Below are 27,596 nucleotides of genomic sequence, written 5' to 3'. Positions count from 1 at the left end.
GGAAAAATGTAAGCCAGTCAAATAAATAAATCTGACCGGCTGTAAATGTGCCAAATTTTACACCAAAATATATTTGAAAGCCAATGACTTAGGCACATCTAGGATATTAAAATGGAGGGGTTGGAGTCTGTTTCTTTTCAATTGCTTCTCCTTTTTTAATGTTCCCTGCACATCCCTCCTGTGCTGAAACCAAACTGAGATTGCAAGAAAAATTATTTTCACAAGTGTTTCTAATAGAAGCGAGGGCTCTACACTTTGGTGGGATTTTTTTTTTTTTTTTTGGGTTTTTTTTTTTTTGGGGGGGGTGGGGGTTTTCATTTGGAAAAAGCCTTTTTTTATACTGGCTATCTCAACACAGGAGAGTCAGAGACAAAGAGGAGAACAGAGAGTGGAAGAAAGAAAATGGAGAGAGAAAAAAATGAAGGAAACAAGAGAAACAGAGAATGACAGAGTGAAATAAAAGTAAGAAAGAAAGAAACAGGGAGCAAGTAATTTTTTCTGCATTGGAGAAAATTATGACAGTGAAATTCTAGACAGGGAAATACACTGGTGTCAATAAATAATAACCAGAAATAAAAACCAGAGGAACCCAAACAACTCAGTGAATTTAGGGGTTAGCTTACCTCATACTAGTGCAAAACTAAAACTATGCTAACATTAAAAGTGCTCCTACCTTGTAACACTAAAATAGGGAGTGGGGTACAGAGGAAAAACACACAGATATTCTTTGAAGGAAGGCAGGCAATATCCCTAAGTACTGAATTCTCATAGAAGCGAACAATATTTCAGCAATAAGGAATGACAGGGGGTTCATTATAGGTTATTAATGTTTGCCTAAATGGAGCAGAAGGCCCAGGCCTTCAGGGGAGTGCAGAGCTCCCAGCATCACTTAATTAGTGCCTCTTCTGAACCCAGCAATGCCAAGCTCCAGTGCAAAGCTCTGCGCTCCTACGCTGCCTGTGTCATACCAGAGTAATTCTGTCTGGCTGTGAAAGGGAAAAATAATGTGTGTGTGAGGGCTGCTGAACAGGTGACAGGAGTTAATCACTTTTTCTCCCCAGTTAAACTCCAGACAATACAAGGAATTTGGCTGTAACCATTGCCTCAACTTGCAAAGCCTTCAACGCGGGCCATGAATTTTCAGACACTGCATTACACCAGCATCGGGTCTGGAGAAAACTTCTAGGAGACAAGAAAGACCATTTTTTTTTGGTTTGTTTTTACTCTGCAAAAGGCCAAAAAGAGGTGTTGTTCTTTCTGGAATATCTCCTTTTATTTCTTTATGCCACCAAGTGTTTCAAAGTAGGATGTGCTGTCCTTGGGGAAGGGGCTGCAGAGAGTTGAGGAGGATGAGTGGGCAGGATTTGTTGTCTCCTGAAGCTGTTGCCACAGAGGTGGCACAGCAGGGATAAAAAAAGGCCATATATTCTTTACTGCTGCTTTAGGAAAGACTGTGGCATCAGGTAAGGAAGCAGACAAGGAAGGAGCAGCTGAGGCTACACTTGGGTAGAAGCCTTGACTTTAACTCTGTTCAATAAATAATGCAATGTACTATGATTGCAAAAAAGAAAAATCATGGAAGGCAGATTGTTAACAATAAAGCAGAAATAAAGAGGGGATCAAATAAACTTCTATTAACAATGTGTCCTTCTATTTATTTGTTTATATTCTGTCTACAGAAAATGTGATGCTGGACTGAGGATGGCTTAGAACAACCTTCTGGCATGAAGACAGCTACAAAGCACAAAATACAAAAAATGAACTCAGAAAGAAACAAGAAAATAAACAGCGTTTTCTTGGCATCAACAAGAAGCTCTTTATTTTTCCTCAAGTTTTCTTTTCTAGAAAAAATGGAACTAAGACATTTGCAGAAATGAGACAAACTTTCTCTTCAGGTGACAATATTCAAGCATGTTGTTTTATTGAATTTAAATGGAAAGAAAAGACAGACTTGGAATGGGATACAGTATCAGGAGAACTGAGAAACTGTGAACTTTCAAGGAAATAAAACTCCTTAAAACTGTGAACCGAGAAATTGATGGAAATACCATTTAAACCCCTGATTACACTCTGTGTGTTCTTAAGGAGACATCATCATCTTTGCTAACTCGACAGTACTTAGGGAATGGTTTACAACATATCTTTTATTGTAATCTTTTAAGGAAAAAAAAAACAGAAATATTTAATTAGCTGTGACTTTACCATTACTGTTCAGATGTCTTCCTGCACCTTCTTTTTCTAGACAGTGCAAATGTACTTGCAACCAATAGTCAAGGGCTGAAAGGATTTCTTTCCTCAATAATCTTCTGATTTGCCACACCCAATAAAATCCTTATAGGGAAAAAGAATCAACACAGCTACCATCTCCCAGTCAATACCTAAAGCCTAACAGACAGTAATTATCAAAATAAGGAGGAAATCCCATATTGGGCTACATACCTGCCAATTAATCAAAACAACAGAAATTATCTGCAGAATTGCTTTTCTAAAATAAGACAGAAGATGCCTCCTTGGGTTACACTTTGAACAGGCTATAATCAAAAGAAAGAGAACCGAGACTAACTAAGCCCCAGGAAGCCGCATTGTCCCCTTAACCCACAGTATTCCCCACCTCCCATTAGTACTTAACATTTTTCACTATGTTGTGACTGCTATTATTTCATTTAACACCGGTTAATCTGTATCTGAGGTACACGGAAACCCTCTAGATGATAAGATTGGACAGGTTCCAGTGCTGGCAGTTTCCGAGCGTGCACACACTCGTGTGTTTTGATCCTTCCAGGAGCTCCCTGCTATTTGGCCTGGCTGCCAACTCGTTCTTGGATCAGCCTCTCGCTCAGCTCCCAGAGGGCAGCGGCCGTGGCATCGCCCTGTGCCTGCTGCGAGGGCAGGCAGCGGCAGCAGTTGTTGAAGTACATCCCGCCCAGCCCCTCCAGCTCCGCCGCCGTGGCGCAGTACACCGTCGTGGCGGCTCCTTGTTGCTGCAATAATAAAAAAAAAAATAATAATTAAGAGAGAGAAAAGAAGCGAAACTATATAAATACATAGATATTTTGTCGTTTATTATAAGCGTTGTAATTTTAACCGCAGCCCTTTGTAGCTGTGTCTCGTGCAAGCAGCATGGCTGGCAGGGTAACCTGCCCGGTGGCAAGGCTGCAGCCCTGCTGAAGGCACTGCCTCTTGGACACTTATTTACAAACCACTTCAATTAGGACATTTTTCTTTTCCTTCCCTCTAAAAGGAGAAGAAAAAGAGAATCCTGAACCACAGTCCCAAGCTCAGGTGTTTTGCCCCTTTTGGGTAAACCCTTGGATTGGTGGCAGGGGCTGCCCAGGTGGTCTTTGACACCACAACAGTTGAGCCAGGTTTAAAAGCAGCACCTCAAAACTTCCCTTTGCATCACAGAAATCATTGACCATATGCCCGGGCACCCTGACCCGCAGCACAGCCTGATAGATGGATTTGGTTTGTTTGGGTTTTCTAAACCTCTTGTGCAAAATTAACCTGGGCACTCCAATTAAGACCGATCATGTAAAGTGCAGTCGGGATTGGTGCCAAACCTGCCCGTGGATCTTGGATCAACAGTCTCCCCATGGCAGTTGTCACTGCTGCTGTGTGAGAGCGTTTGTCTGCTGCAGGCACAGACAGGGCTGGTTCTGCAGAGACACGAGGCTTTCCAGTGGAGTTTTGTTCTGTAACAACCATTTCTCATGTCTTATAATGCTTTAAGAAATGGAGTGGATAGATTAGAGGCTTCTGTGGATCAGAAGGGATTTTTAAATTTTTATTGCTTTCTCTTTTTTTTTTCTTTCCCTTTCCCTCCCTTTTTTTTTTCTAATTTAAATACTAAGTGAACTTATGTTCGAACAGGAAGAAAGTTTTCTCTGAATTGTTCCAACAGAAACCTGCAGATGGAGGACACAGGGTTGGGGCAAGCACCCTGGCATGGGCAATGGGCTATTCCCTGGCACAGACTAAAAGCACAGTGCCAGAACAGCTGGGGAGAGGGCAAGAAGCTATTTTGCTTTGTAAACTATAATTAAAAATAATAGGTGAGAGCGCATTAGCAAAGCACAACACTAATTTAAAACCGATAGAGTTTATCTGGCATCTTATGATTATTTATGTACATCTTAGTCCTTTCTGTGGTAACAAATTATGAGCTGATAGGAATCAGAATAAAGAGGCTGCCAAGTGCAATTGAAAAAGTAAATGAAGAGAAATTAGTTGTTGCCACATTAAGATAATTTAATGGGATAAGAGAATAGGCTTCAATCTCTTGTGATTTTCCTCCACTCCTTTGTTTTTTGGATTTCATTGTCACAGCCAAGGAAACTCAGGGTGCTTCTAGGGGGGGTCAACCTGCAGAAGACCTCTACTTTGCATTCTCATCCTTCAAGGACAGGAAGCAGTTTAAAAAGCCCCAGTTCTCCTTACTTGAGGCATCTCAACTTTGTAGCAGCAAAGAAGTGAATATTTGTTTGCAAGACAAGCATTTTCCTCAGCAGATGGGATTAAACTGATAATGATGACTCCACAACTTAGAAATGATCTCCCATCACAAGGTAAACCAAAACTGTCTGTATTAAGTATTTTGAAAGGCATATATTTATCAACAGACCAAAATATTTTTAAAGTTAGTATAATACATAGTAATCCTCTTATTAAACCAGTATCTTTTTTAAAAAAAGAGAAAATATCTTAAAGGTGGTAGCAGAAATGGAAGAGAGTTCTACTAAAAATAATATTAATAGAGAACAATAAAATTTCTATGCTCATTTTAACTATCCTACAAAGCTCCACAGTACAGGTATGATCACTGTATTCAGCTGTTTAGCATGTCTCAAAGGCCCTAAAGAGTATTATTAGCTTTTTGCAAGCAATTCAACTGGACTTTCATTAGAAAGGTAAAATTAAACTGAATTGCTCAATGCAGAGCGAGAGCCCTCAAGCTATTGCTGAAAAGCATCTGTCCAGCCAAGCTAAACTCAGGCTATCTCTAATAGAATTCAGCTAATTCATAAAATGGAAGTTTATCAGAGCCAGTTTAAAATCCAACCCAAACAATAATTTATCTTTTCAAACGAGTCGAATTTGACGATGTTTAAACAAAATTCTCGTCAGGCAGAAAAACACCCCAGAGCACAAGAGCAGTGCTTTATACCTTGAGCAATGACACAAGCTAGACTCCAGAAGAAGAGAATAGCTTTCCCTGTGCGAGCATAGGATATTTACTTTAAGTGATAAAAGATTATGTGGCTGGAAGCCCAAAGCACTTTATCTTGCAATGCCTCCAGTGTTTTGCTGAGAACTGGATGTAAGCAACGTGCCATTTGCTTTTTGGCTGTGTGCATCCTTACTTCTTTCTAAATGTTTCAATCATGTTGGCTGTTTTGGAAGAAGAAAATTCAATGGTTCTATCATTGAAAGAAAAGTACCTTTCTTATTACTTAAGAGAAATGCAGTCATATTTATCCCTTCGTTGACAGAGGGTAAAGATTTAGTATCTCACAGTTATGGACAAACATGAACTCATCAAGCCTAGGAGGATGCTTCAGACAGCAAAGCTATGTAACAGAAGGTAAATCCCAGATTCTCAGAGCCATTTAAGTACCTAATTTCCTTTGTGAGCTGGTTGCATTCAGACTCTTGAGGATCTGCCTAAGTGACTTGCCCAAGGACTGAGAGGAGTGAGCATCAGAGTCACAGCAATCAAATCCCATTTTGGGTTGGCAGGAGTATCAAGAGGTCTCCAGCCTAACCTCCTGCCCAAAGTGGGATGTGTAGAAGCCTCATATGCCATGCAGAATGGGAAGGTCCCCAAGGCATAAATCCCTCATTTGCATTTACGATCCCACAAACGTCTGTGAAGAGCCAGAGCTGCAATAAGTGCAAACTGCCTGCACTGCTAGCCAGAAACTGCTCAGTTTCTCAGCAAATATTGTTTATCCCTTATGAACACAGTCCTTTGAATGACATCTTTATATGCTGGGCCTTATGACAGTCTAGTAACAAGTTTTAATTTTTTGCTCATCAGCTTTCCTGTTCACATATCATCAGCATACAACAGCAGAGGATGTTAGAGAATCTAATTAGTAAACAATTCCATACTGCTGATACAAGATGAAACATTCTTAAACCAATAAAAAGAGCACTTTAATCACTGTTGAATGACTTTCAATGCCAAGCGGTTTGTGCCATGTCAGAACATAATTTGAAGAAGATTAGAGTACTATATAAAAGAATTAATGTTAACAACTTCGTTAAAAAATGTCTTAAACAATGAGCTTGTCAGTTGTCACAGACTCTCCCTGATCCATTGTGATTAAGGCCCCCCCCCCAACAATTTCAGCTGATAAACAATGCTAAAAGCGTCAGGCAACCTAAACATTTTTTTCCATAGGTCCATCAGTTGTACAGGGTGCTAATCACCAGAGCTGGGGTCAGCCTTCTTTAACCTGCAACAAAGGCAGCGGGTTGCAATAATGAATACACAGGATAAAGAATTTGTGAGAAGCCCAACTGAATCTTTAATCATGCCTCAGTGCCATTTCCGATCCAGTCAAACATTTGAAAGCTGCTGGGCAAGCACCACGCTATCAATCTTTCCAGTGCACGTAAAATTACCCGGGAATCTTGTTTTGGATTAAGTTGAAGAGTGTCTTAGTAATAAGGGTTCATCATTCTCTTCCGCAAATCATTTGTCAGTTTTGTAATACAATCTTCCTCTGCAGCAGGGTGGGATTTATACAGCAGTTGCTGTTTATTTATAGTTGAGGCTCAAAGATCTAAATTATCCATCCTTCTGAAATCCTTTGTTGAATTGAAAATACTAAGTAGCTACTAGTTCATAGGCATTTATTTCCTAACTGCAAGCAGTCAATTTTTTAACTGAGGGCACTGAATGCAAATTAATATTGAATAACTTAACAGCAAAAGAAAAGGGGTTCTTGAGATACAGAACATGGTAAAACCCTCATTAATATATGTAATGCATCTGTTAGTATTCTGAGATACCATTTATGTTCCTGATAAGAAAACATATTACACAGTTAATGTTTAGTTTTTAGATTTGTCTACCTTCAAATGCATGTTTATTTTCTAAAATTAGACTTTTGTTCTGAAGCAAGTTTACATTCCAAGCATACAAATAATAGAAACAAAGCCATACTTTATCTGTATATTTATCAAGGATGAATGAATAGGATCAACTCTAAACTCTGTTAAGAGCACACAGCATTCAACATTGTCTGCCAGGGAGATGGGATCAGCTCATTTGAAAAGGAGGGGCTTATTTTCTTATGAAAATTTAAGCATAAAGGCCAGTTATCTTGGTAGCCTGAGGTTAAGTTCAGCACAGAGAGTTTTAAAAGATGGTCAGTGGAAAGAGGTGAATTCAAAATGACATGAGAGGAGAGTATTTGTGACAAGGGCCAGATTCAAAGCAAGCAGCTCAAGTGAAATAAAAAGTCAAATCCTTAAAACTCTTCAGGCTGTTCCTGTTATTCATATCAGGACTATTAGACAAAGCTAACACATCCATAGCAGTAAAATATCAGACCCACACAAAAGCACTGTGAGCTGAATAACTCATCACACAGCAGTGTGAGGTAAAATCAGAGAGTCATTAAGGTTGGGGAAAATCACCAAGTCCAACCACTGACCTAACCTAGCAACCAAGGCAGTATGAACATATTCCAGATATGAAATCAATGGGGTGTCCCATACCTTCTCTGTGCCTCTGATAAGCACCCTGAAGAGTTCATTCTGTTAGAGGGAAAAACTCTGCACCAGCTGGCTTCAGCAGTGGCCATTTTCCTGATTTGATGTAAAATACAAAATCTCCTTGGAATAACAAACAAAATGATACAGAATCTGTTTCCACAACCATCTTATCCAAACCAAACCCTAAACTGACAGCTGCAGTTTTACATTCCTCAAGCCTCACCTCCTCCTGGTGGGAATTAGCACTGCCTTCTCAGAGGCTCCACAGATTGGAGCAGTGGCTGAGGATCTGCTCCATTGCTTGTTGTGACTCTGATGCTGATGCTCAGGGTGGGCACAGTGGGGTTTGTGCTGCCTGGAGACAGCTGGGAGAAAACTGCCCTCAGAATGGATTTGTCCCCTTCTGGTATTGCTACAACCCCCAAGTTGGGATTGTGGTGCAGAGCTTTCTCAAATTACACTTATTCCTTTTTCCTATCAAGCCCAAGCCCTTGTGAACAACATGGAGCACAATGACCTCTTCTGAAAAACACTAGCACATCTAAAATCCTCATGTCCTCATCCAGGATTCCTCAGTATCTGAGTTTTTAGGAGCAATCTTAAGAGCTATTTGGTGATATCACCCATGGCTGAGTCCACCTGTAGCTGAGGGAGCCACTTCCCAATGTCAGGTGTTCCTCTGCTCCTTTTCCTAGTGGGACAAGCCAAAGCTGTGAGGAACAGTAATTTTTCCAACAATGCAGTGAACAAGTTTTAGTCTCACCTATGAGTTTACAGGAAAACTGTTCAGTTCCTGCTGCAGTCCTCTCACTCAGAGAATCCCAGATGCACAGTTACCTTATGAATAACGCTCAGAATGTGTATGTATTAATGTCCTGTAAGAAAACAGGATTCCTTGATTGCTTTTTCAGCAAGGAAATATGAAATTGAGACCTTCCTTTGCTATTTTGGGAGAGCGTGAAACTGAAATCATATCTGCAGCTCAAAAAATAAAACTTTGGAGCTGCCAAATATGATCTAAACTCCAAACTGGGCTCAGTTGACTTCAGGTCCTATTTCCACCCAAGTGCCAGCAGGAAAACGTGACCTGAACTGACACTGAACTGACAGTCTTTTCAAAGCTCTCACCGAACCACATCTAAACCAGAGGTTCTCAACCACCTCCCCTTCCCCATCACCACAGTTAAACCAGCAAAGCATCTCTTAGAAGATAATACAACGAATACACCAAAATCTATAAGGTCTGCTTTTTTCCCTCTGATGTATTCCTTTTTCAACTAATTCCCAACTACAAAGACTCAAAACTCCATCAGCTTCTCCACTTGCAAAGCATAGTTGGTTTCAAGCTGTAACTTTTCTTAGTGTCATTAAGACCCTTACACATTTACAGTATTCTTTACATACATTATAGGAGATAAGTGTGCTATGCTCTTTGAGTAAGGAAACTGCAGTAGTTCATGAAAGAGGATTTGTTTTCAACTGCTCAGGCATTAAGACCTAGTGATTATTTCAACTATTCAGTATATGCAGCTATATTTAACTTACATTCTGGGTTTTAACTTTGCAAAAGAAATCGTGTCCATTGTAATAAATGTATTTTGATAATGCACCATGTTGTTTGTGTTATGCAACCCCCAGTATGTTCTCAATTACAGAAATGATAGCACTTGAAAACTTCCAACCTCCAATATCCAGTATCAAACAGCTTTTCTGCAATCATTCGACAGGAGAAAAAAAAAATACAATACAGGAGATCAAGTCAGGAGAACTGGGCTGTTTTCCTCTTTTTGACTTTTCCTTCCCTAGTGAGCTTGGACAAGTCACTTCAACTCCATGTACCTCACTTTTCCCAGCTATAAAATGGGGAGGTTACTCTTATTTACCCACCTCACAGGGGTGTTGTGAGGAGTCATTCAGATTTATGGAGTGCTTTCACACTTAATTTGGAAAAGCACTGTGTAAGTATAAAGTGTTATATTATAAATCATTGTTAAAATGTGTAGAAAATGTAGAACAAGGTTGGCAAAGTAGCTGACAGAAATGTAATTATCTTTTAAAATCATGCCTATTTTTCTCTATTGTATAAACTTAATTCTTTAACCTGTGAAGCTGTCTGCTACTCCGGGTCCTGTTCCAAAGTCTTCCCTCTCTCATCCAGTTTTTTTTGCCCAGATCACAGAGAACTTGGTAAAACTCTTACTAGCCAAAACAACAGTGAGTTATTAAAAGATGGATGCTTTAGAGGGAAACAGTCCCTGAAATCCATGCATTCATCTCTCCCACCCTTTGCATATGCTAGGCAGAGCCATCATGGCATACCAGGGCTGGGATTCAGTTGCCTAACATGGTTCTTGAGACATCTGAGCTGCCTCAAGATATCCCTCGTGCTCCACAGCTGTCTTTCAGAAGGGCACATATTTCCCATAGGTCTGGTATTGTATCTGCCAGCCCCTCAGGGATATCTCTGCTAAAACCACACAATGGTTAAGAAAACACCAGACTGTGCAAATTAAATGCTTTTGCCACAGCACCTGGAAGGGAGCTGGTTCCCACAGGCAGCACCATATTTCTTTTCCAGAATCTTATTGAAGTCCACAATCAGCTTCTGAAAAATGTTTCAAGGCTGACAGAGAGCCACCTTAAGCTATAAAAACTATAATGAAGCCTGTGGCTTTACCTTGCTCCACCAGCACTTCAGGGCAGGAGCAGCACCGCTCCTCACAGGCCTCTTTATCAACAGCACATTTCCAGGCACATCAGTGCTGCAATTCCTTCTCCTGCCCACTGAACCCCTGTTCACACCTGATTTACACTTTTAGGACATCACTGCTCCACTGAAATGGCAGCTTTGAACACTGCATGCAAATGTCTATGATCTTTTCTTCTCACAGGCTGGTATGGAGCAGTGAAGTGATGCAGCATTCTTCTGCTCATTTCTAGATCTGGGTAAAATCCGAGGAAAATTATGGATTTTCATTTCAGAGAGTAACAGGGTACGGGTGAGCTCAAGTTGAAGAAATGATGCTGTAGTCCATTGCTTACCCCCTGCCCTGTGTGCCAGCACTGGCCAGTGGAGTGAGAAGCAAAGAGCATGTCAGGGACAGTCCCTGGGCATCCCAGCTCTGCTGGGGGCTGCTCACACCTGAACATCCGCAGGAGCTCACCTTCTGTGATGCACATTTATACAAACACGATCACAAACACAAATTCTATCACAACCTGTTGGCCACAGTCAAACTGGAAATCCCGTGGAGGTCTGGGAATCCTCCTGAGACACATAACCTGCCAGCAAAAGGTAGATTCTTCTGGGCAAGGGCAATTTAAAGAGTTGAGCAAACAGGTTGTTGATACTAAACGTATCCTGCCAAAGCAGAGAGATTAGATACACTGCTGCAACTAAATCATCAGAATTGGTCTGGCTGGTGTTTGGGCATACACAGATGAGAGTTCGTTGAAATTACTTCTGTTATTAACTTATGCTGAATTGAAATGTTTTATGGTTTTGCTGTAGTTTAATTATATATATACTTTATATAAATGTGTGTATACATACAATACTGTATATGCTGTATATATTTATATAGCTTTTTAATACTATTACTAGTCCAAATTTAGACTTTTTCATACGCATTACTGAAAGAATATCATCACAATGCTGACATCTGGCTTCTTCCTTCACTGCACAGATAATTTTTTAGGCTGAATTTATTTCAGATATGAGTGAAAAAAAAAAAGTCACACAACGCAATGCTTTTTAAGGAAGTGACCTTTTGGGACAGATATTTAATGAGCTCTTTGTTTAGTTTTTAAAAATAAAGACTGCTTTTCCTCTGTTGATACACATGCACACATATGCACATACGCACACAGACACACAGAGTTCAATAACACAATGCATTGAGAAACCACAGGGTGTTATGATGGGGAAGTATCATGGTAAGAAAGTAACTATCAACTCTGTCTTCCAGAAACTAATTAAGGGAATGTATTTTGCAATAATACAGATCTAGCAAACAAGCCTCTGAAGTCTAGGCTTAGAGCTGTAAGCCAGGCACTCCTGTATTATGTATGTGTGATTTTCATAGCCTCCTGTAAAGTGTGCCCTGTTAGTGCATCTTTCAGGCTCAAAGCCACTGGTCTTGTTAATATTTCATTTAGTACATACTGTAGAGTCTCATTTATATTACTTCTATAATTAATGGTGATAGCTTAGGCACTGCCTTTACAAGGAAAGATCCCTGTATGTTGGTCGATGGGTAATGAGAAACAATAGATATTTCATTCACCAGCAGCTTGTTGCTAGTTAGTAGGAAATTATCGTGTGTACTGTTGCTTTAATTGCCAGGGTAAATAATGCCGCCGCTGTGTTAGTGAACATTTTAAAGCACTTGATGCAAATAGACTAGAAACAAAACACAAAAAAAAATTACCTTTATTATGCTATACCTTAGCACAGGGAGTTTAAAAGGTACGTCTTAAAACATTTGCGTTCTATCATGCAAATATATCTTAATATGCATGTGCTGACTATTCAACTACTGTATTTTAGGAAATACAATTATGCTGCCTTTCTCTTCTCCTATGTAGACTGTAAATAACTGTAGATCTTTCTCTTGTTTTCCCATGTAAATATATGTAAATATTAACAAGCTATGCATGCTGATATTCTAGGCAATTTCAGGTACTTTTATAATCTGAAGGCATGTACTTGAACTGGTTTGTTAAAAAAAAAATCAACTCTCTCAAATCCTTTAAAGCTCATTAGAAATTAAAGATTTCTTACTAGACTGGTTCCTTCACTCTCAATTGGTTTTTTGTTTATTTTTCCCTCTGCTTTGCCAGTGCTGTCTCCCAGGACCCACCACCAAGGATGCACATTCCAAGGCTGTTTACTCCAAAGCATGGGGTCCCGTCTCAGGATGTGATCCACTCCTTCCTGCAGGATGGGCACCATTTAGATTCAGAGACTCAGAGAGGGGATGTCTATCCCCTTCTCTCTGACCTCTCCCTCTGCGTAATAATCACAGAGTCACAGAACCGTAGAATGGTTTGTTTTGGAAGGGATCTTAAAGATCCTCTGGTTCCTGCCATGGGCAGGGACACGTTCTACTGGGCCAGTTTTGATGTTTTCCATTCCATTTTCTCACTCCATAATCCGTCAAGCCTGGGCTTAATACCACGAGTGCCAGGGCTGGGTTTGAGGGCAGATGCAGCCACAGCCAAGAGCAGTCCCCATGCCTCCACCGGTTGTGCTGCAGTCCTGCTGCTCACTCAGACATGGCTCCTGTGTTCCAACACGCTCTTTATGTTTCTTTTCCAGCATGCTTATGACTTTGACAGATTGTGAAAATAATTTGATAAATAGCTTGATAAATTTCTCCATCTCCTCCCTTCCGTGCTGTAACACTGTTTGTGGAAGCCTTTCAACTGAAGGAGTGTGAACAAAAAAGAAATTACCTAAAGCTTCTAAATCAAATCACCTCCTGCATACAGATTTGGAGACAAGATTTCAATTTAGCCCTCTTATTCCTTCTTCTTTTTTTTTTTTTTTTTTTTTTTTTTTTTTTTTTTTTTTTTGTTCAAGCAGTAAATGAAGATTACTCTGAGGAAAAAGGTAAAAAGTAGAAAAAGATGCATTTATCCCCCAGTACAGTAGAGGGGAGAAAAAAAAAACCTCTCTCCATTATCTATGAAAACTAAATGCAATGACAACTTTTTAATTGAAAGAAAACAGCTTTCATGTCTGAAGATGTTTTTTTCCAGAGTAGGCGTATGAGAATAAACACATTAATTGACAGGATCCTTATGACTTTTTAAGTTCCTCAAACTTAGCTTGGCATCTGGGGAAGATCTCTTTCCAGTCCTTGAAGACTCTTTCAAGATGAATGTTTAAAAAGCTGAGCTGACACGGGCATTACGTTCAAGTGCAAGCTGTACTATTCTTTAGTAGAGGGCGTAGAAATGGTTCATAGAATTATTATCTTTCTACAGACAAAACCCATTACCTTCACACTAGGAGGGAAAAGCTAGTTTTTAACTTATATAAAACGGAATCAATTATCAATATCTTTGCATGGTTTCCCAGCTCTGCTGGAGAGCAGTCACAGAGCTAAACACACAGAGCCATTTGGCAAAAGGCCTCCTGCCTATGCTGGGCTTCTTGTTACACCTTTCATTTAATAAAATCACATCTGCAGAAGCAAAAATAAGTAGCAATGATTTGTATGCAGGGCTTCCACCCTGAATGTCACAAAGGGAGATGGGAATCACATTTGCAGACTGATCACTGGGCTTCTGTTACTTTCGACTTCTTCCCAGTAAAAAGTGAACAAGCAAATAAAAAGCAGCCAGTGACACAGACTCAAACACAGTGGTGAACAGCAGTGCAGGTCAGAGCATCCATAAAGCCTGTTGTCTTTGGCATGGAAAAAAGTGCTCCTTCAGCAACCTCCACCATATAATCCACACCATTCTGCCTCTGAATAATCCTTTTGCTGGCTTTAACAGTGGCTTTCACAGATGGTCATGTTTCCAGTGAGAAAAGGAAAGCTGGAAGGTAAGTGGTGGCTTTTCATGGTGAAATCCACACATGCCCATTGCTTTTAAACTGCAACAAATAGAAATCTTACATCTTCCAGAAGACAATGCCTAACCTGGTTCAACTCTGTGTTCTGTGAGCAGAGATAAGTGCATTAGCAGCCATCCTTTAAAAGCTGTGTGCCCAGCTATTTCACTAGCACAGGCAAACTCCAATGCACACAGAGGTGCAGCATCTGCAAGGTATATAAAACATAATAGTCTAGAAGCTGGCAGTGTTGTTGGGGAAGGAAATGTTCATTATTAGACTCACTTATCTGTTTATCCCATTCACGAGATCTGCTTCTACAAAGCGCATAATGATAAATGGCACATTTGCAAATTATCTTCTGAGTGCTGATGAGAAATCAGCAACCTGCGAGTTACCGTGACTTTGAGTGAGTACACTCCACTGCGAGCCTCGTTTGCTGAGATGCCTGCCAAATGAGTGCATTAGTATATTAGGAGTCTAATAAATTGACTAACAAGCATTTGATGAAAAATAGCTGTTCCATCCGTTACAGTTATCATCACCGCCAACAAGGCTACTGGGGTTGGGATTTTGAAGGCAGCAGCTGCTGATAAAAGAGTTGTTGCCGTGCTGTGCCACACTCTCAGCAGCATCTCCCTCCCTAACTGTGCATCTTAACAAACTCTCAGCAAGACACAGGACCTTCTTTGCTTAAGTTTTCCTCTGCCTCTTCATGACACTTATGAGGATTTAAACCATTGCTGTCTTACGCAGTCCTGTCTTTTCTCTCCACTGCAGAAAGTAAGATGCTTGGTTTCCCTGTCTGGGAAGGAGATGGAGGAGACACTTTCTGTTACATAGCTCAGCACTGCTCAAACACCTGAGACTGTTCACACTCACAATCTGAAAACTTTAACTTGCTAATTTTTGCCACAAACATCACACTAAAGGACTGAGGTGGCTTTGGCTATAGTCACATTCAGCAGAAAGGCACTGCATTATTTAATATCGTGCAGTCAGATGAGTTTCAGGGGTGGCTCACAGTCCTACTTCTCACTCAGTGTCCTCACAGAAAAACTCAGAAAATAAAACATACAACACTGCACTTGTGTCATTCACTGCTTTGCTGGATGTTTAAGAAACACAGTTCTTTTTATGAGTAAAACTGATCAGCTCCCATGATGCAAACATCCTCCCTGCCTGGGAAGGAGCAAGCAACTACCACATTCAAACCCTCAGGTCCTGCAAAGCAGAAAGAGGGCAATTAAAGCCCCGGGCTGGCTGTGCAGATCCCTTTGGGAAGGCTTGGCCGCTCCCCACAGCCCCATGCAGCCCACCCGATGCACTGTGGGTGTTTGTGCCTCCTCCTGGCACACGGCTTGGGCAGCAACGCTCTGCTCTGGCAAAGCCTGCTTGAGTAAATTATGTCTTTTCAGGCTAATGAATTCTTGGAAGTGCAATATACCCTTACATTCAAGTTTCAGAAATCTTCCTCGTGCCGCTTAATTTGTTTAAAGTAGAGAGGAACCCAATCCATTACAAATGCCCGTTTATCCACTGCTGACAAATCCCAGGGAGCGCTTTAAAACTACACACGCCTAAGAAAAGCTCAGTCTGTACCTTCCCAAATTGTCTTTCTGCTTTTACCTGAGACATTCGCAAGATCCCCAACTCTGTCAACAGTCGCTCTGCAGTTTTGTTTAGCTTATCATCAACAGACTCTGCTTTTGTGAGTGGACAAGTCATTTGAGTGTGCACCACAGTTATAATGGCCTGACTGACAGCTCAGCCAGATAAACACGAGAGAATAACAGACGTAGGAACAATCTGGGTATTCATTTTGTCCGTTCAACCGGGTTGAAAGGATTTGCCAGCCAAGGGCACAACACTTCAGGCTAATTTGCTCAGCCAAAGCACTGCTGGAGTGTACGGCTGCAAGCAGATGACTGATGTTGGGGAGATCAGCGTCCCCAGATGAGGTACTTATTATTCACCTCTGCCTCACAGGAAATGAAAGTACTATTTATTCAAAGCACTCATTTGAAAGAGGAAAACATATAGAAATGAACTTCGTTACAAAACTTGAACCCTTCTCACTGCTTCCCCGCTTCTGCATTAATTCCAGCCTCTTGTCCTCATCCATGTCATCCTGCACTGCAGCGTTTCTGTCTTCTTGCTCCTTACATACTTTCCTTAGCTTTGTCTCCTGCTTTGCAGTCTCACCCCTATAGCTGACACCGAGTAAATTTTCTTTTCTGTTTATCCTCCATTTTTAAGCTGTACTCAGCTCTGTAAACCTCAGAGGCCCAGCTCTATTCTCAGTGTCTGGTGTAGCAGAGGGTGCCCACGATGTCCTGGCTGTGTCTTACATGCCAAATGCACTCTGCAATCTTTTGGCCGATATCAGCCCCATACTCCAGCAAGAGCCACGTGCTGACAACATCAGTCACCACTCTGTTGTGGAGCCAAGGGACCCAGGGCCAGTGCAATGACAATGCTGTCCTGGTTAAGGAAAGTTGTCTCTTGCACTTTTTAAGCACCCTGTGTTTTAGAGTGACAGAGCTACAAGTTCACCTGCTAATCATGTAAAAGTAAATGATGGGTAGAACAGCCGAGCTTGTACTAAGAAAAGGTAAACACTGTTCTGACATATTCCCTCAAGCAAGCAAGCAAAATAATAACAGTTTGCCGTGGAGGTTTGCAAGTTTGCTCCCATTAATTAAGTTCCATTTTCCGGCATCTTGAGTTTCAAGATGTTTTCTCCAGGACTGATTTCAACAACTCTTTCTCCCACTGAAAAGCAAAATCCAAACCCTGCTTTTGGTGACAGCAGCAGGACTCTACTGACTTCCTCCAGCTGAGGAGCCAGGACACAAGGTGCAGTGGGATGGAGGTAAATCCCTGAGCACTTTTGGAGGGCAGTGTCCCAGCAGAGCGCCTGCAGCCCGAGCACGGCAGGCTGGGAACAACGGCCCTTGCAGAGGTGATGCACTAACAGCCTCAGACACATCACGGGAGGAATGTAAAGTGCACCTGACATTTCTTTTGATCTACTCCTAAGAAGCATTAAAAGGCACATTAATGTGCTGCTTTAGTGCATGTTCAATGTGATAGTTGGAGACATAACTGAGCCTTTCACAAAAGTCTAATTGGGAAGAAGAATAAACTTATTGTTTCCTCCTCTGGACATGCATAGAACATAGGCAGAGTAGTCATTTGCATGAAGTATGTTGCTGTTTTGCATTTTAAATCCCAGCATGTTAAATGTAGGTTGAATGATCACTTTGACTATTATTAGGAAATCAGTACATGCCCAACAGCAGTTCTACAGATGCAGGAACTGATATTACCCAGCAGCAGGTTATCTTTCTCCAGTGCTGAAATTCAAAATTGCATGTGTATATTTACATACTTATATTATAAATTGCTTGTTTAAAATGTCAGATGAACACTAATAAAGTATCTGAGCACCTACAGCCACTTCTCATGCAATTGTTTGATATTGCTCATGGAGATCCTCACACACACATCGTATTCACATCTAGAAGCAGTTTTGTGCATTGAGCTATTGATACTTCTTGACCTTGTCAGACTACAAAGCACCTTTGCATCTCTGTGCGTTCAGTTACTATGTTGAAGTCCCTTTGCTCTTTTAGGACAATCATACAATGAATAAACTGGAACAAACCAAGTAGCAAAGAAAAAAAGAAATGCAAAAATATAACATTCATACCCAGGTTAATCAACAGGAGAACAAAGAGAGCAAAGAGAAGTCAGGTCTAAGTTCCACAGTAGAGGTAAGGTCAGGAACGACATTACTGGGTCATCCCAAATTTTGCTGAAGGCTGCATATTCCTTGTTCCTATTTTCTATCAGCTTAGGTGTGTGTTTGCACATCTGGTCAGACCTATGTCCTGCTGAACTCTATTTTGCTCTCCGTGCAATGCTTTTTCTTACATCTGCTATGCTGATAATTTATGTGTCCCTGATTAGCTCCCTCAGTGCTTTATCTCTGGGAGGATTAGAGGCATTATGGTGTCCTCTCCATTTGTCTGTAGCACCTCCTTCCAGCCTCAGCCAGGCTTCTTGGACAGCCTTCTCTGCTGCAGTACTAACAATGCCAAAGCTGCTATACTAAGCCACGCACCTCTTAAACTCCCCTGGCAAAAGACAGTCTAATTTGGAAGAACCATTACCTTCCTTTTGTTGTAGCTCTCACTCAATCTAGCCACAAAAACTGCAGTGCAAGGAGGAGGAGGAAGCTGAGGAATGGGAGCTCAGAGAGCCCTGCTGCTCTGTGTTCTGGCACTGACAGAAAAGCAGGAACCTGCAATGCCAAGGCTCCCCAAGAACACAGCGTGTCCTGATCAAGTTATGCAGGTAGTTAAAACAACTCCAAACTGCTCTGGGTACAAAACAGATGGATGCAGAGGTCTTCTGGATCATGTACCAAGCAATTCTGATTTCTGTGTGATATTTATAAACCAGTCAGTTTTAGCTGGCATCAACACAGGATTAAAGGTGACACTCAATGCTTCAAAAAAATGTGGGGCTCTTTCCATCCCAGCTTTTTTATGTCCTCACTTTTCTTGACAACAGCATGATGTTCTCATAAACAAGGAAACATCCTGCTCACCACAAAGGTGAAAGACAGGTTTTTTTGAGCTACTCCTCTGGTTGATGTTCAAGGTAGACTCTAATGAGCCCATCTTGAAAACTGGGGAATTGAACTTCAATAAAATGTCTGTCCTGCATGAAAAATTTCGAAATACAAAACAAATGTATAGAAAAATCCAGGATTTCTGCTGGAGGCCACATGGATTTCAGAGGCCTTCCTTGTAAATGATCTCATGAAATAAACCTTTAGGAAGCAACCAAGATTGGAAATTTAGCTTTCTCAATATTTCAATCTGTATCCCTTTCCAAAAATGCAGCCAAAGCTTTGCTGATGGAACACCTAAGATGCTCCATCCAGAGGCCAGGGCAGACAAGGGGACTGAGTACATCAATGGTGGCAGGAAAGAGGGACAATTCCCTGAGCCTGGGATGGGAAGCTGGAGCTGCAGGAACCTCTACAGTGTGAGTGTGCACATGTGCTGTCACTCAAAGAGAGAAATGCTTTCTTTTGATGGGATACACACCTCTCCTTCTTTCTCCAGTGGGAGGAAGGGAAATGTGCCTTTGCTTTCCAGGAAACACAAAGAAGTTCCTTTCCCATTGGTGCCAGTCAGCATTCTCCATTTGCTACATACAAGTAAAAATGATGATGTTTAATGAGATCTCTATCCCCTGTTTTGCCATAATGCCATATCCTGTTAGGAGGATCCTCTTTTGACAATAAATTTCTATTAAAGTGCAATGTGCTCTTAAGTGGCACAATCTTTTTCAGTTGGCAACATGTGAAATAGATGTTCTGTCCAGCTGCTGTATTGGAACTGTGCTATCTAACTCTTTTTGAGCACTTTTTTCAGCGCGGTTAGATTACAGAAGGGAAAATCACTCAGTGGCATAAATGATAAATACCTAAAGGATATTTAGTGCTTACTTTCTGACAAGTCCAAAAGTGAATTTGCTGCAAAACAATGAACTTAAGTGACCCCTGCTGACTTCTCAAGGAATGGCATTCCATAGGGAGTCCCATTTGTGAAACAAACGGTTCAGGTACAAAATCAAACCCTTTGTCTCAGCTCGGACTTCTTCTTGGAAAAAAATCTTACTCAGAAAGTTACTGGCAATCTGAAATGGTGCTGGGGTCTACCAGCTTTGGCTGGTCCATAATCATTGAAAAAAAAGATAAAAGGTCAGATTTGAACCCTTGCAGCAGCCAGACACACTTAATTTGTTTTTCAGGAGTATTATCAGTTAAGCATAGCTGGAATCTGAACATCTTATATCTGCCCACATATCTGGCTGGTGCCTTCTGGCCTTCTGTGTGATGCAAGGGGCTAATAAAACGTGGCAGCACTTGATGTCAGATAGTTTGTCTCTGCCTTGTTTAATCACTCTGAATGGAGTGATGCTCAAGCCCAACTTGCATTCACTATCAGTCTGCGAGAGGCTGCTGAGAGCTACTTCTCAGCAATCAGCTTGAACTCTTGGCAAGACATCTGTCAAGTACACTTTAGCATCCCCACAACCTCGAAGTAAGAGAAGTGGCCTTCTCAATTTGGATGCAATATTAAAGGCAGTTGACAGAAATCTTACATCCCGCTGCCTTTTCTCTCTAGGTTGGCAATTCTGATCCCATTAAAGTCAGTGGGAGCCTTGTCATTGACTTCAACAGACCAAACACTGCAAACACAGTGCTCAAGATGGAATAAACACAACTGGATAACTCTCAAAGTCATTGAAAACCTAAAATCCCATTAGGTTATTGAGGTATCTTGACACTCAAGAGGCACTTGAAACTCCAGAGGCTCAGGCATTTCACACAAACCCCAGGATGTGTCCAAACGAGGAGGCAACATCACTATTGTCCTCATTAAACTCTTAAAACACATGAGTTAAGCTTTCAGCACAAATCATGGTGTTAGGTCCAGTTGACTAAAGCACAAACTTGATCAGAACATCTACATCCCAAACAAAAGAATCGCAAGCTCAGATGAATTTCCTCAGACTTCTCATGACCTCATTTGCAGTGGGCTACTGGTTGATACAACTTCATTGCAAATGCAAATGTTTATCCAGTAATACAGCACACTTAAAAAAATACACCAAAAGAAAAGCAAAACAGAAAAAATTACCATCCAGCCTCAGCTTGTGTGTCGATGTTCACAAAACCAGAGATATCACATGTACTGGAAATCATTGGAGAATGTCTCACAGGATGTATATGTGAAAAAAAAAAATCACTTCATAAAGGCATACGCTGCAAATTGCTTAAAGGCATCCAAAGTATTCTTGGAAAGTGCAATAGCAGATAAGCTCCCCTTTTAATTTGTCTTAGACTAGGTGTTAGTGCAAGTTACGACCAAGAATTTAGCACATCCATTCAAATTATACCTAAAGCACTAAATCCAGCACAGCAGTAATTTTCTAGTCTTTCATACTTCCCAACTTAATGAAAAGAGACGTTAATGTCCCAACCATAGATTAATTAGATGGAATCATTAAGAATTATTTCCCAAGTATCTTTTGCTAATACATGTATTATCATTGAACACTAACAACCCTGTGTGGAAGGTTAATGTTATTTTGGAAGAATATTTACAGTATCAGGGATTGAAAACCCAATACCTAAAAAAATATTTTCCACCTGCAGCTATCTGTCATCCATCCCACACAAACTTTGAAAGCTTTCCACTATCTGTCAAAACACAGGTTTTGATGCAATAAAGACTGTAATTATTGAGCATTTACAAGAAATAATATTTTCCCTCTGGTACACGTTATAACAGTTGTTAACATGCAAGTATGAATACTAATGCTCCAAGCCCACCTATACTCTTCACAAATGATAAGGATTTTTTCGAATACTGATATAAAGGCAGGTATAATAAAAGAGTAAGATAAGACTGAATATAGGTTTTGAAAAGTAAATGTCAATCAGAATAGGGTTTTTAGAGGCATAAGAACTTGATTTGAGGTAGAGTTTGGAAATAAAGCTGACAATTAGATCCAGAGATATAAACAGCACTTCTTTTGTGTTGAAAAATAAAATGATCCTTTTGCAACCAAAATATCAGGCTACAAAGATGTGTGAAGGAAACAATGCAGAGGATGCAACAAAACAGCTCTGCAGATGCCACGCTAGCAGATGGCTTAAGCTGGCTGAATTACTGTATAAACATTTAACTGAGAGTTTGATTTTATAAGTGTGGAAATTATACAAAACAAAAAGGAAATGATTCTAAGAAGCACTTAAATTAGTAATTTGTAATTTTCTCTGCTAAGATGGCCTAGCTCTGCTGCCTTGCAAGAGTCCATTGAAGAGGGGGGTTCTGGAATCTGTGAGAGAAATTGCACACCGTAAAAGGGAGCTCGTATGAACACACAGAACAAAGCGAGGCACTTAAAGGTAAATATATATACCTTTCCACTGATGTTGCAGCTCAAATCCATTCTAACTGCAAGTTAATAAAAAAAAATCTCCGCCCCTCCCCACTCTCCATTTCCTCCTTCATGTCTAGATAACAAAGGCTGTGTCTCTCTGTTTATATCTCAGTAACTTCTACAGCAACTGCTTGTCGTGTTACTTGGGCTCAATTGTAATACGTGGGCAGGAAGGGCACAAGAGAAAAAGGCTCTTTGTGCATAGATATCTTCAACAAATACCAGCCAGAAGGCGGAAAGGCAAAAATATACAGGAAAAGGGAGAAGAATTTATGCAGAAATAATGTGGCTTCTTGCTACAGAGTACAGTCTGGATAAAATAAGAGCATCACTGTTGAATTGATGGGTTTGGCCTGATTAATGCCTAGACATGTGTCTCAAATGAATGTTTTCTATCATTTTGCAAAGAAATAACAGGCAAAACAGGAGGCTGATGATGGGTACAGGGTTTTATCCTGATTTACTGGATGTCAAAGCAATCTGTCCTCAACATTTCCCAAAACAGTGACAATTTTGTCTTCTGCCTTTTCCAGTGAGCAACCAGACCCCAGACAATTCTAGCAGTGAGTGCCACAGCAGTGTCAGACCTACCCTGTGAAACTGCCACGCTGTTGGTGTCAGTCTGCACGACATCCTCCCCTGATGCTCCACAGCAAACACAACCACAACTGCTGCTTCTGCTGCACTTACCTACACCCCACCACTCTGAAGGCCAGCTCCCCATTTTACATTCCTTGCTGCTGAAAAGCCATAACTTGCTAACTTGCTATTCCAGAACTGAGATGGCAATTATATCGGGTGCACATAGTTCTAATGAAAGAGTAAGTCATCTTCTTCCTCAAAACCTCTGTTTTCCCTGCTGTCTGCATTCCAAATTCTCCATTTGGTTTAATGATCAAGGAGAGCTAATAACTTCTCCCTCTAAGCAGTTTCATTATGCCAGGAACAAAATAAATTATCATCCCTCTTACATTCCAATACAGAAGTTTCTCATAACTCTTTCCTCCTGATCTTCACTCTTTTTCTGTTCCCATGCACTCCCTTGCTTATATCTCCTTTCCTTCCAGTTCATCTGTTCCAAAACAATTACTTCTCTCCTTGGGATTCCCTGATATCACATCATGGAGAATCTGGAAATCAAATTGGTTTAGGAATTACCCTGGTTGTTTAAATTCACTTCATCCTGGCTAAGGCAGGATTTATGAATCTTAAATCAAAATGTTTTTCTCTGTTATATCTGGGGTTGACATCAGAGACTGAGAAAGGTGAGAGAACCCCTTTATTGACTGCTGGCCATGAGCAGCTCCAGTTTCTGATCCCACAGGTGATTTAACTAATTAAGAAATCCACTTTGTCAAGCTTGCCTCATCATTTTCTTTTCTCCTTCCATTTTTTTCTACAGTCTTACAGTTTCCTCTCTCCCACAAACCCATCAAGACTAACTTCAGAACTGGATGCATGGTTTTTATTTCTCCAGCTTTTGACTATGAAATGCAAAAAGTCAGGGTCTCTTTTCAATGTCTTAGTACTAGAAAAATTATTTAAAAATTTATTTTAAAGAAAGCAAACTCCAACATTTTAATTCAGTAAACCAAAAATCTATTTTAAAATGCAAAGAAAATGACATTTGGTTGACAAGCATTGTGACAAAGTGATGAAGTTCCATAGTATTGTCCACATGTCTAATTAATATTTGATGAGAAATGTATTTGATAACAGGATGGACTCCCAGTAATCAAACTATGATTGATCTAGAAACACACTACTAACAAAACCCCTTCTCACATGATCTTTGCCTGTTCAATCAAATTATCTCTAAATAAACAAGTGGTAAGTAGATCTAAAGAAAATATTAACCTGCAAATTGCCTGTCTACCTCTTCTCTCCTTGAGTGTGGTCATAGTAGGGGCAGAATTTTTGTTATCACTCAGGTCATCAATCATATTAAAAAAAGAATATTTGACTGGAAGTCCAGGGATTCTGATACAAATAGTTTAATTTGACAGACTAAAAATTTATATTCTGAACTACTTTAAATACCTTCTCTAGGTACTTTTTGCCTGCTGGTGTACTGGAGAAGTTAAAACAATGGTAATGTGAAAAACTGAACTTAGATTTCATGACCAGAATCAGGATGGTCATTTGTATGCACAAAAAGTACATTTAAACCTTTCTTGTTTCCTGAGATGATCAGACAAAGGAATTCAGATGAACTTTACCTTTTGGAACAAGCACCTCCATGCAAAGCTCCCTCTCTCTTTTAGACTAATAGAATTTGGTACATTCCTTCCATCTTTGTAGGAGCTAAAATACATTATTAAAACCTCTAGTTCAGTTACAGTGCTGTAAATCACCACTGCTACCCAGGTTCTAAATTTTAATTTCACTCCAATCAGAATCAATTATTCCACTTCCCATCCCTGGCCTCTCTCTCAGCACTGGGGAAGGAACATCAGGGGATGCTGCTGCTGTGGGCCCCCACAGGCTGTGCCAGCACCCCTCCACCAGACACTGCTGCAGGGGAATCACTCAGCTTCTGATCCCATGGCCACGGCCCCAGACAGGGCTGGGGGAGCCTGCGACGTGCAGGTTCAGGGGTAGCACACGTGGGAACAGACACGAGCACAACCACAGGCTTATGTGCAGTGACACCAGTGTCATTTACATGTCACGTAGACTCAGAAATCTCCCTTGGCAATTGAGAGCAATGAAATCCTGCTGTACAAGGTGTACTGCGCGTGACAACTGAAATTACAAGCGGCATCGTCAAGCCATGCTCTGAGAAGCTTCAGTAATTTTTATCTGATTGACAGATGTTTACAGAAAAGATGTGCTTTATTCTTAGGATATGAACATACAAGGTAGAAAACAAGGTGCTCATGTTTCCAAACAGTCCAGGCCATGGTTTAACGAGCAGAATAGATGCTGGGTACAGAGCACAGGCAATCCTGACTTGTGTTGGTTTGCCGCCCACGCTCCGCTGAGTCATCCCAGGGGCTCTGCGTGAGTAACTGTTAACCAACATGAGGACAGCAATGAATTCCTCCTCAGTTCAGAGCTTAAACCCAACTTATTCTGAAAGCAACAACTACGACAGCGTGGGAGAAAACAGGATGCCCACCACTCTGCCTTTTGTATAGCAGAAGAGATAAAGGAGGAAACCAGTGCGTGATGAGATGATGCATGTTTTTCATTAAGAAAAGGGACAATTGCAACAGACTCTTAAAGATCTATTAGAAACAAGACGGAGCCTTAACCCAGATAAAATTTATCTAGTTCTGAACATGAAGACTCTTCTCAGCAGCAAGTTATGGGCAGTGTATTCTCCTAACTACACCCTAGTTTCATTGGGTAAGGGCCTGGGTGTCATCCATCTGCTCGTGTCAAGCTCCTGGGGCATCTTGATGCCTAATGCACGTTTATGTTTCATGCTACCACAGAACCAGGAATAGTTACCAGCTAAGAAGGGTACATTTCTGTAGGTTGATGATGTTCCTGAAATTTCTTTGGGGAGCCAAGTTTGATTACGTGGAGTATGTTCTGAAGTCCTTTACTGGCTCCTTCCACAACAGTCCAAGATGTTAGAACCTCTGCCCCACATCTTGCTGCTCATCACCCCCTGCCTGCCAGCACCCTGCACTTCCCGCAGCCCCAGCTGTTCCCCTAATCACTCAGATGATTCAGTTGGAGGCTGCCTTAGCAGAGACCAATTATTTAAGCTGCTGAATATACCCAGCTTATTTTGCCAGAGCTGCGTTAGGGCAGTGGTGGCAGCAGCTCTGTCAGAGCAATCATGACGCGCCGCTTGATGTGAGCCGGGGGCAATAAGATTTTTGGCAGACACAGCCCCCGTCAGACAACGATGCATGAACATAGCCTTAGAGCTTGCTCAGAAATCTCTGCAGTATTAATGACAAAATCCAGCAATCACCCTGGTGGGACTGAGCACGCGTGAAAGCTCTAGTATGTTAAAACAATAGGGGAAAAATTCTTGTTCAAAAAAGGAAAAAATAAGGGAGCTCCAATACAAAGCATTGCAGGGACAATTAAGTTAAAATAGACTGGTCAAACTCCTACAAACTCCTTGTTTTATCCTCAATACTTTCAAATGATCTATTGCTTATGCTGTCTAAACTACAGAAATTACACACAATGTTATGTAGAAGTGGAAGACCTTCCAAGAGGCAACAACAGTCTATTTTCTGCTGTTGTTGGCTTGGGCTGGCAGAGCACAGATAAAAGTTCGGACTGCTCAATAGCCCAGAACTCACTTAAAGAGTCAATTGAAGCCATGGCAGAAACATCATCACCTTTTGTGAATGCTGGGCAAACTGCACCGGCATGGTTTGAAGTTGATTTCTCTTCCTTTCAAATAAAATAGCTTGTGAATTGATTAGAGGTAATAGAATTATTGGATGCTAGCAAGGAAGGGGATTTAAGGAAGATGTAATGACACCATCAAAGCTTTGTTGGGTTGCTTTTATTAGCCTGAATCAGCTTAGAGCAGTCCTGACACTAAGAGGTTAGAGGAAGTCTGTTAGAGGCTTGCCTATGGGATGAATGCATAACAAAATCCTTTCGTGAGGGGAAAAAAAAAAAAAGTAAAAACCCCCACAGACATGCACCAAAAAAGAACGACAAGTACAGTACTTTAACAGGAAAAATTTCCTCAGAAAGGAAGCAAGCAATGAGGCTAGGAGAGGAATAAATGGTGTAGAAATGACAATCGCTCTTCAGTCAGGGCCCATGACTGCACTCACTGCTGATAAGATCCAGCATGTGTCAGTTGTCAAGTGTCTCTTGTCACACTTCAATGTGAACTTTACAGCGAAAGGGGGACAAGAGGCAGTGAAGGGGAAAATGGCACGGCTCAGAAGGACTTGTGCACTCAGTGTGAAGCCATTTCAATTTTATATTCTAAAGGACTTTGTAGGTGATCCCATGAATGCAATTATTCTCACCTAATAAAAGCAACATATGCTAAGACAATTAAAAGATTTTATTATGCATCTATTCATTGTATTTAGTTTTAGACAGCAGATAAACCTAATTTGAAACAAGATGTTTGCAAGGCAGGAAGCAGAAATAATCGTGGTCTGTATCTATAAGAATATTAGTGATTAATTAAATTCTTTATATAAGAAGGTGAATTAATAAGACCTTCCTTTACTAATGACAATTTCACCCAGCAAATGAACAACCCAATTATAAAGCTCTCATTAAAACAGCATAACTTTTGACTTATGGTGTCCAGTTTGGGTGAGTGTACATT

General features: G+C 40.8%; 2 protein-coding genes across 2 annotated transcripts in view; one reads left to right on the top strand and one right to left on the bottom strand.

Moving 5' to 3' along the window:
* The window catches only part of MAF (MAF bZIP transcription factor), a 185,663-nt gene extending 183,842 nt beyond the window's left edge, over positions 1–1,821 (top strand). Inside the window, exon 3 of the mRNA XM_053953293.1 lies at positions 1,680–1,821. The gene's annotated coding sequence lies outside the window, so the exon portion shown is untranslated. The remainder of the gene's footprint in view (positions 1–1,679) is intronic.
* Positions 1,822–1,904: 83 nt separating this feature from the next.
* The window catches only part of WWOX (WW domain containing oxidoreductase), a 484,843-nt gene continuing 459,151 nt past the window's right edge, over positions 1,905–27,596 (bottom strand). Inside the window, exon 9 of the mRNA XM_053953287.1 lies at positions 1,905–2,981. Within this exon, the coding sequence (XP_053809262.1) occupies positions 2,793–2,981 (189 nt within the window). The 3' untranslated portion in view covers positions 1,905–2,792. The remainder of the gene's footprint in view (positions 2,982–27,596) is intronic.

The sequence above is a fragment of the Vidua chalybeata genome, chromosome 11, assembly GCF_026979565.1.
Source record: "Vidua chalybeata isolate OUT-0048 chromosome 11, bVidCha1 merged haplotype, whole genome shotgun sequence".
NCBI classification, from domain to species: Eukaryota; Metazoa; Chordata; class Aves; order Passeriformes; family Viduidae; genus Vidua; species Vidua chalybeata.
This window is presented reverse-complemented; position numbering and strand designations above follow the sequence as displayed.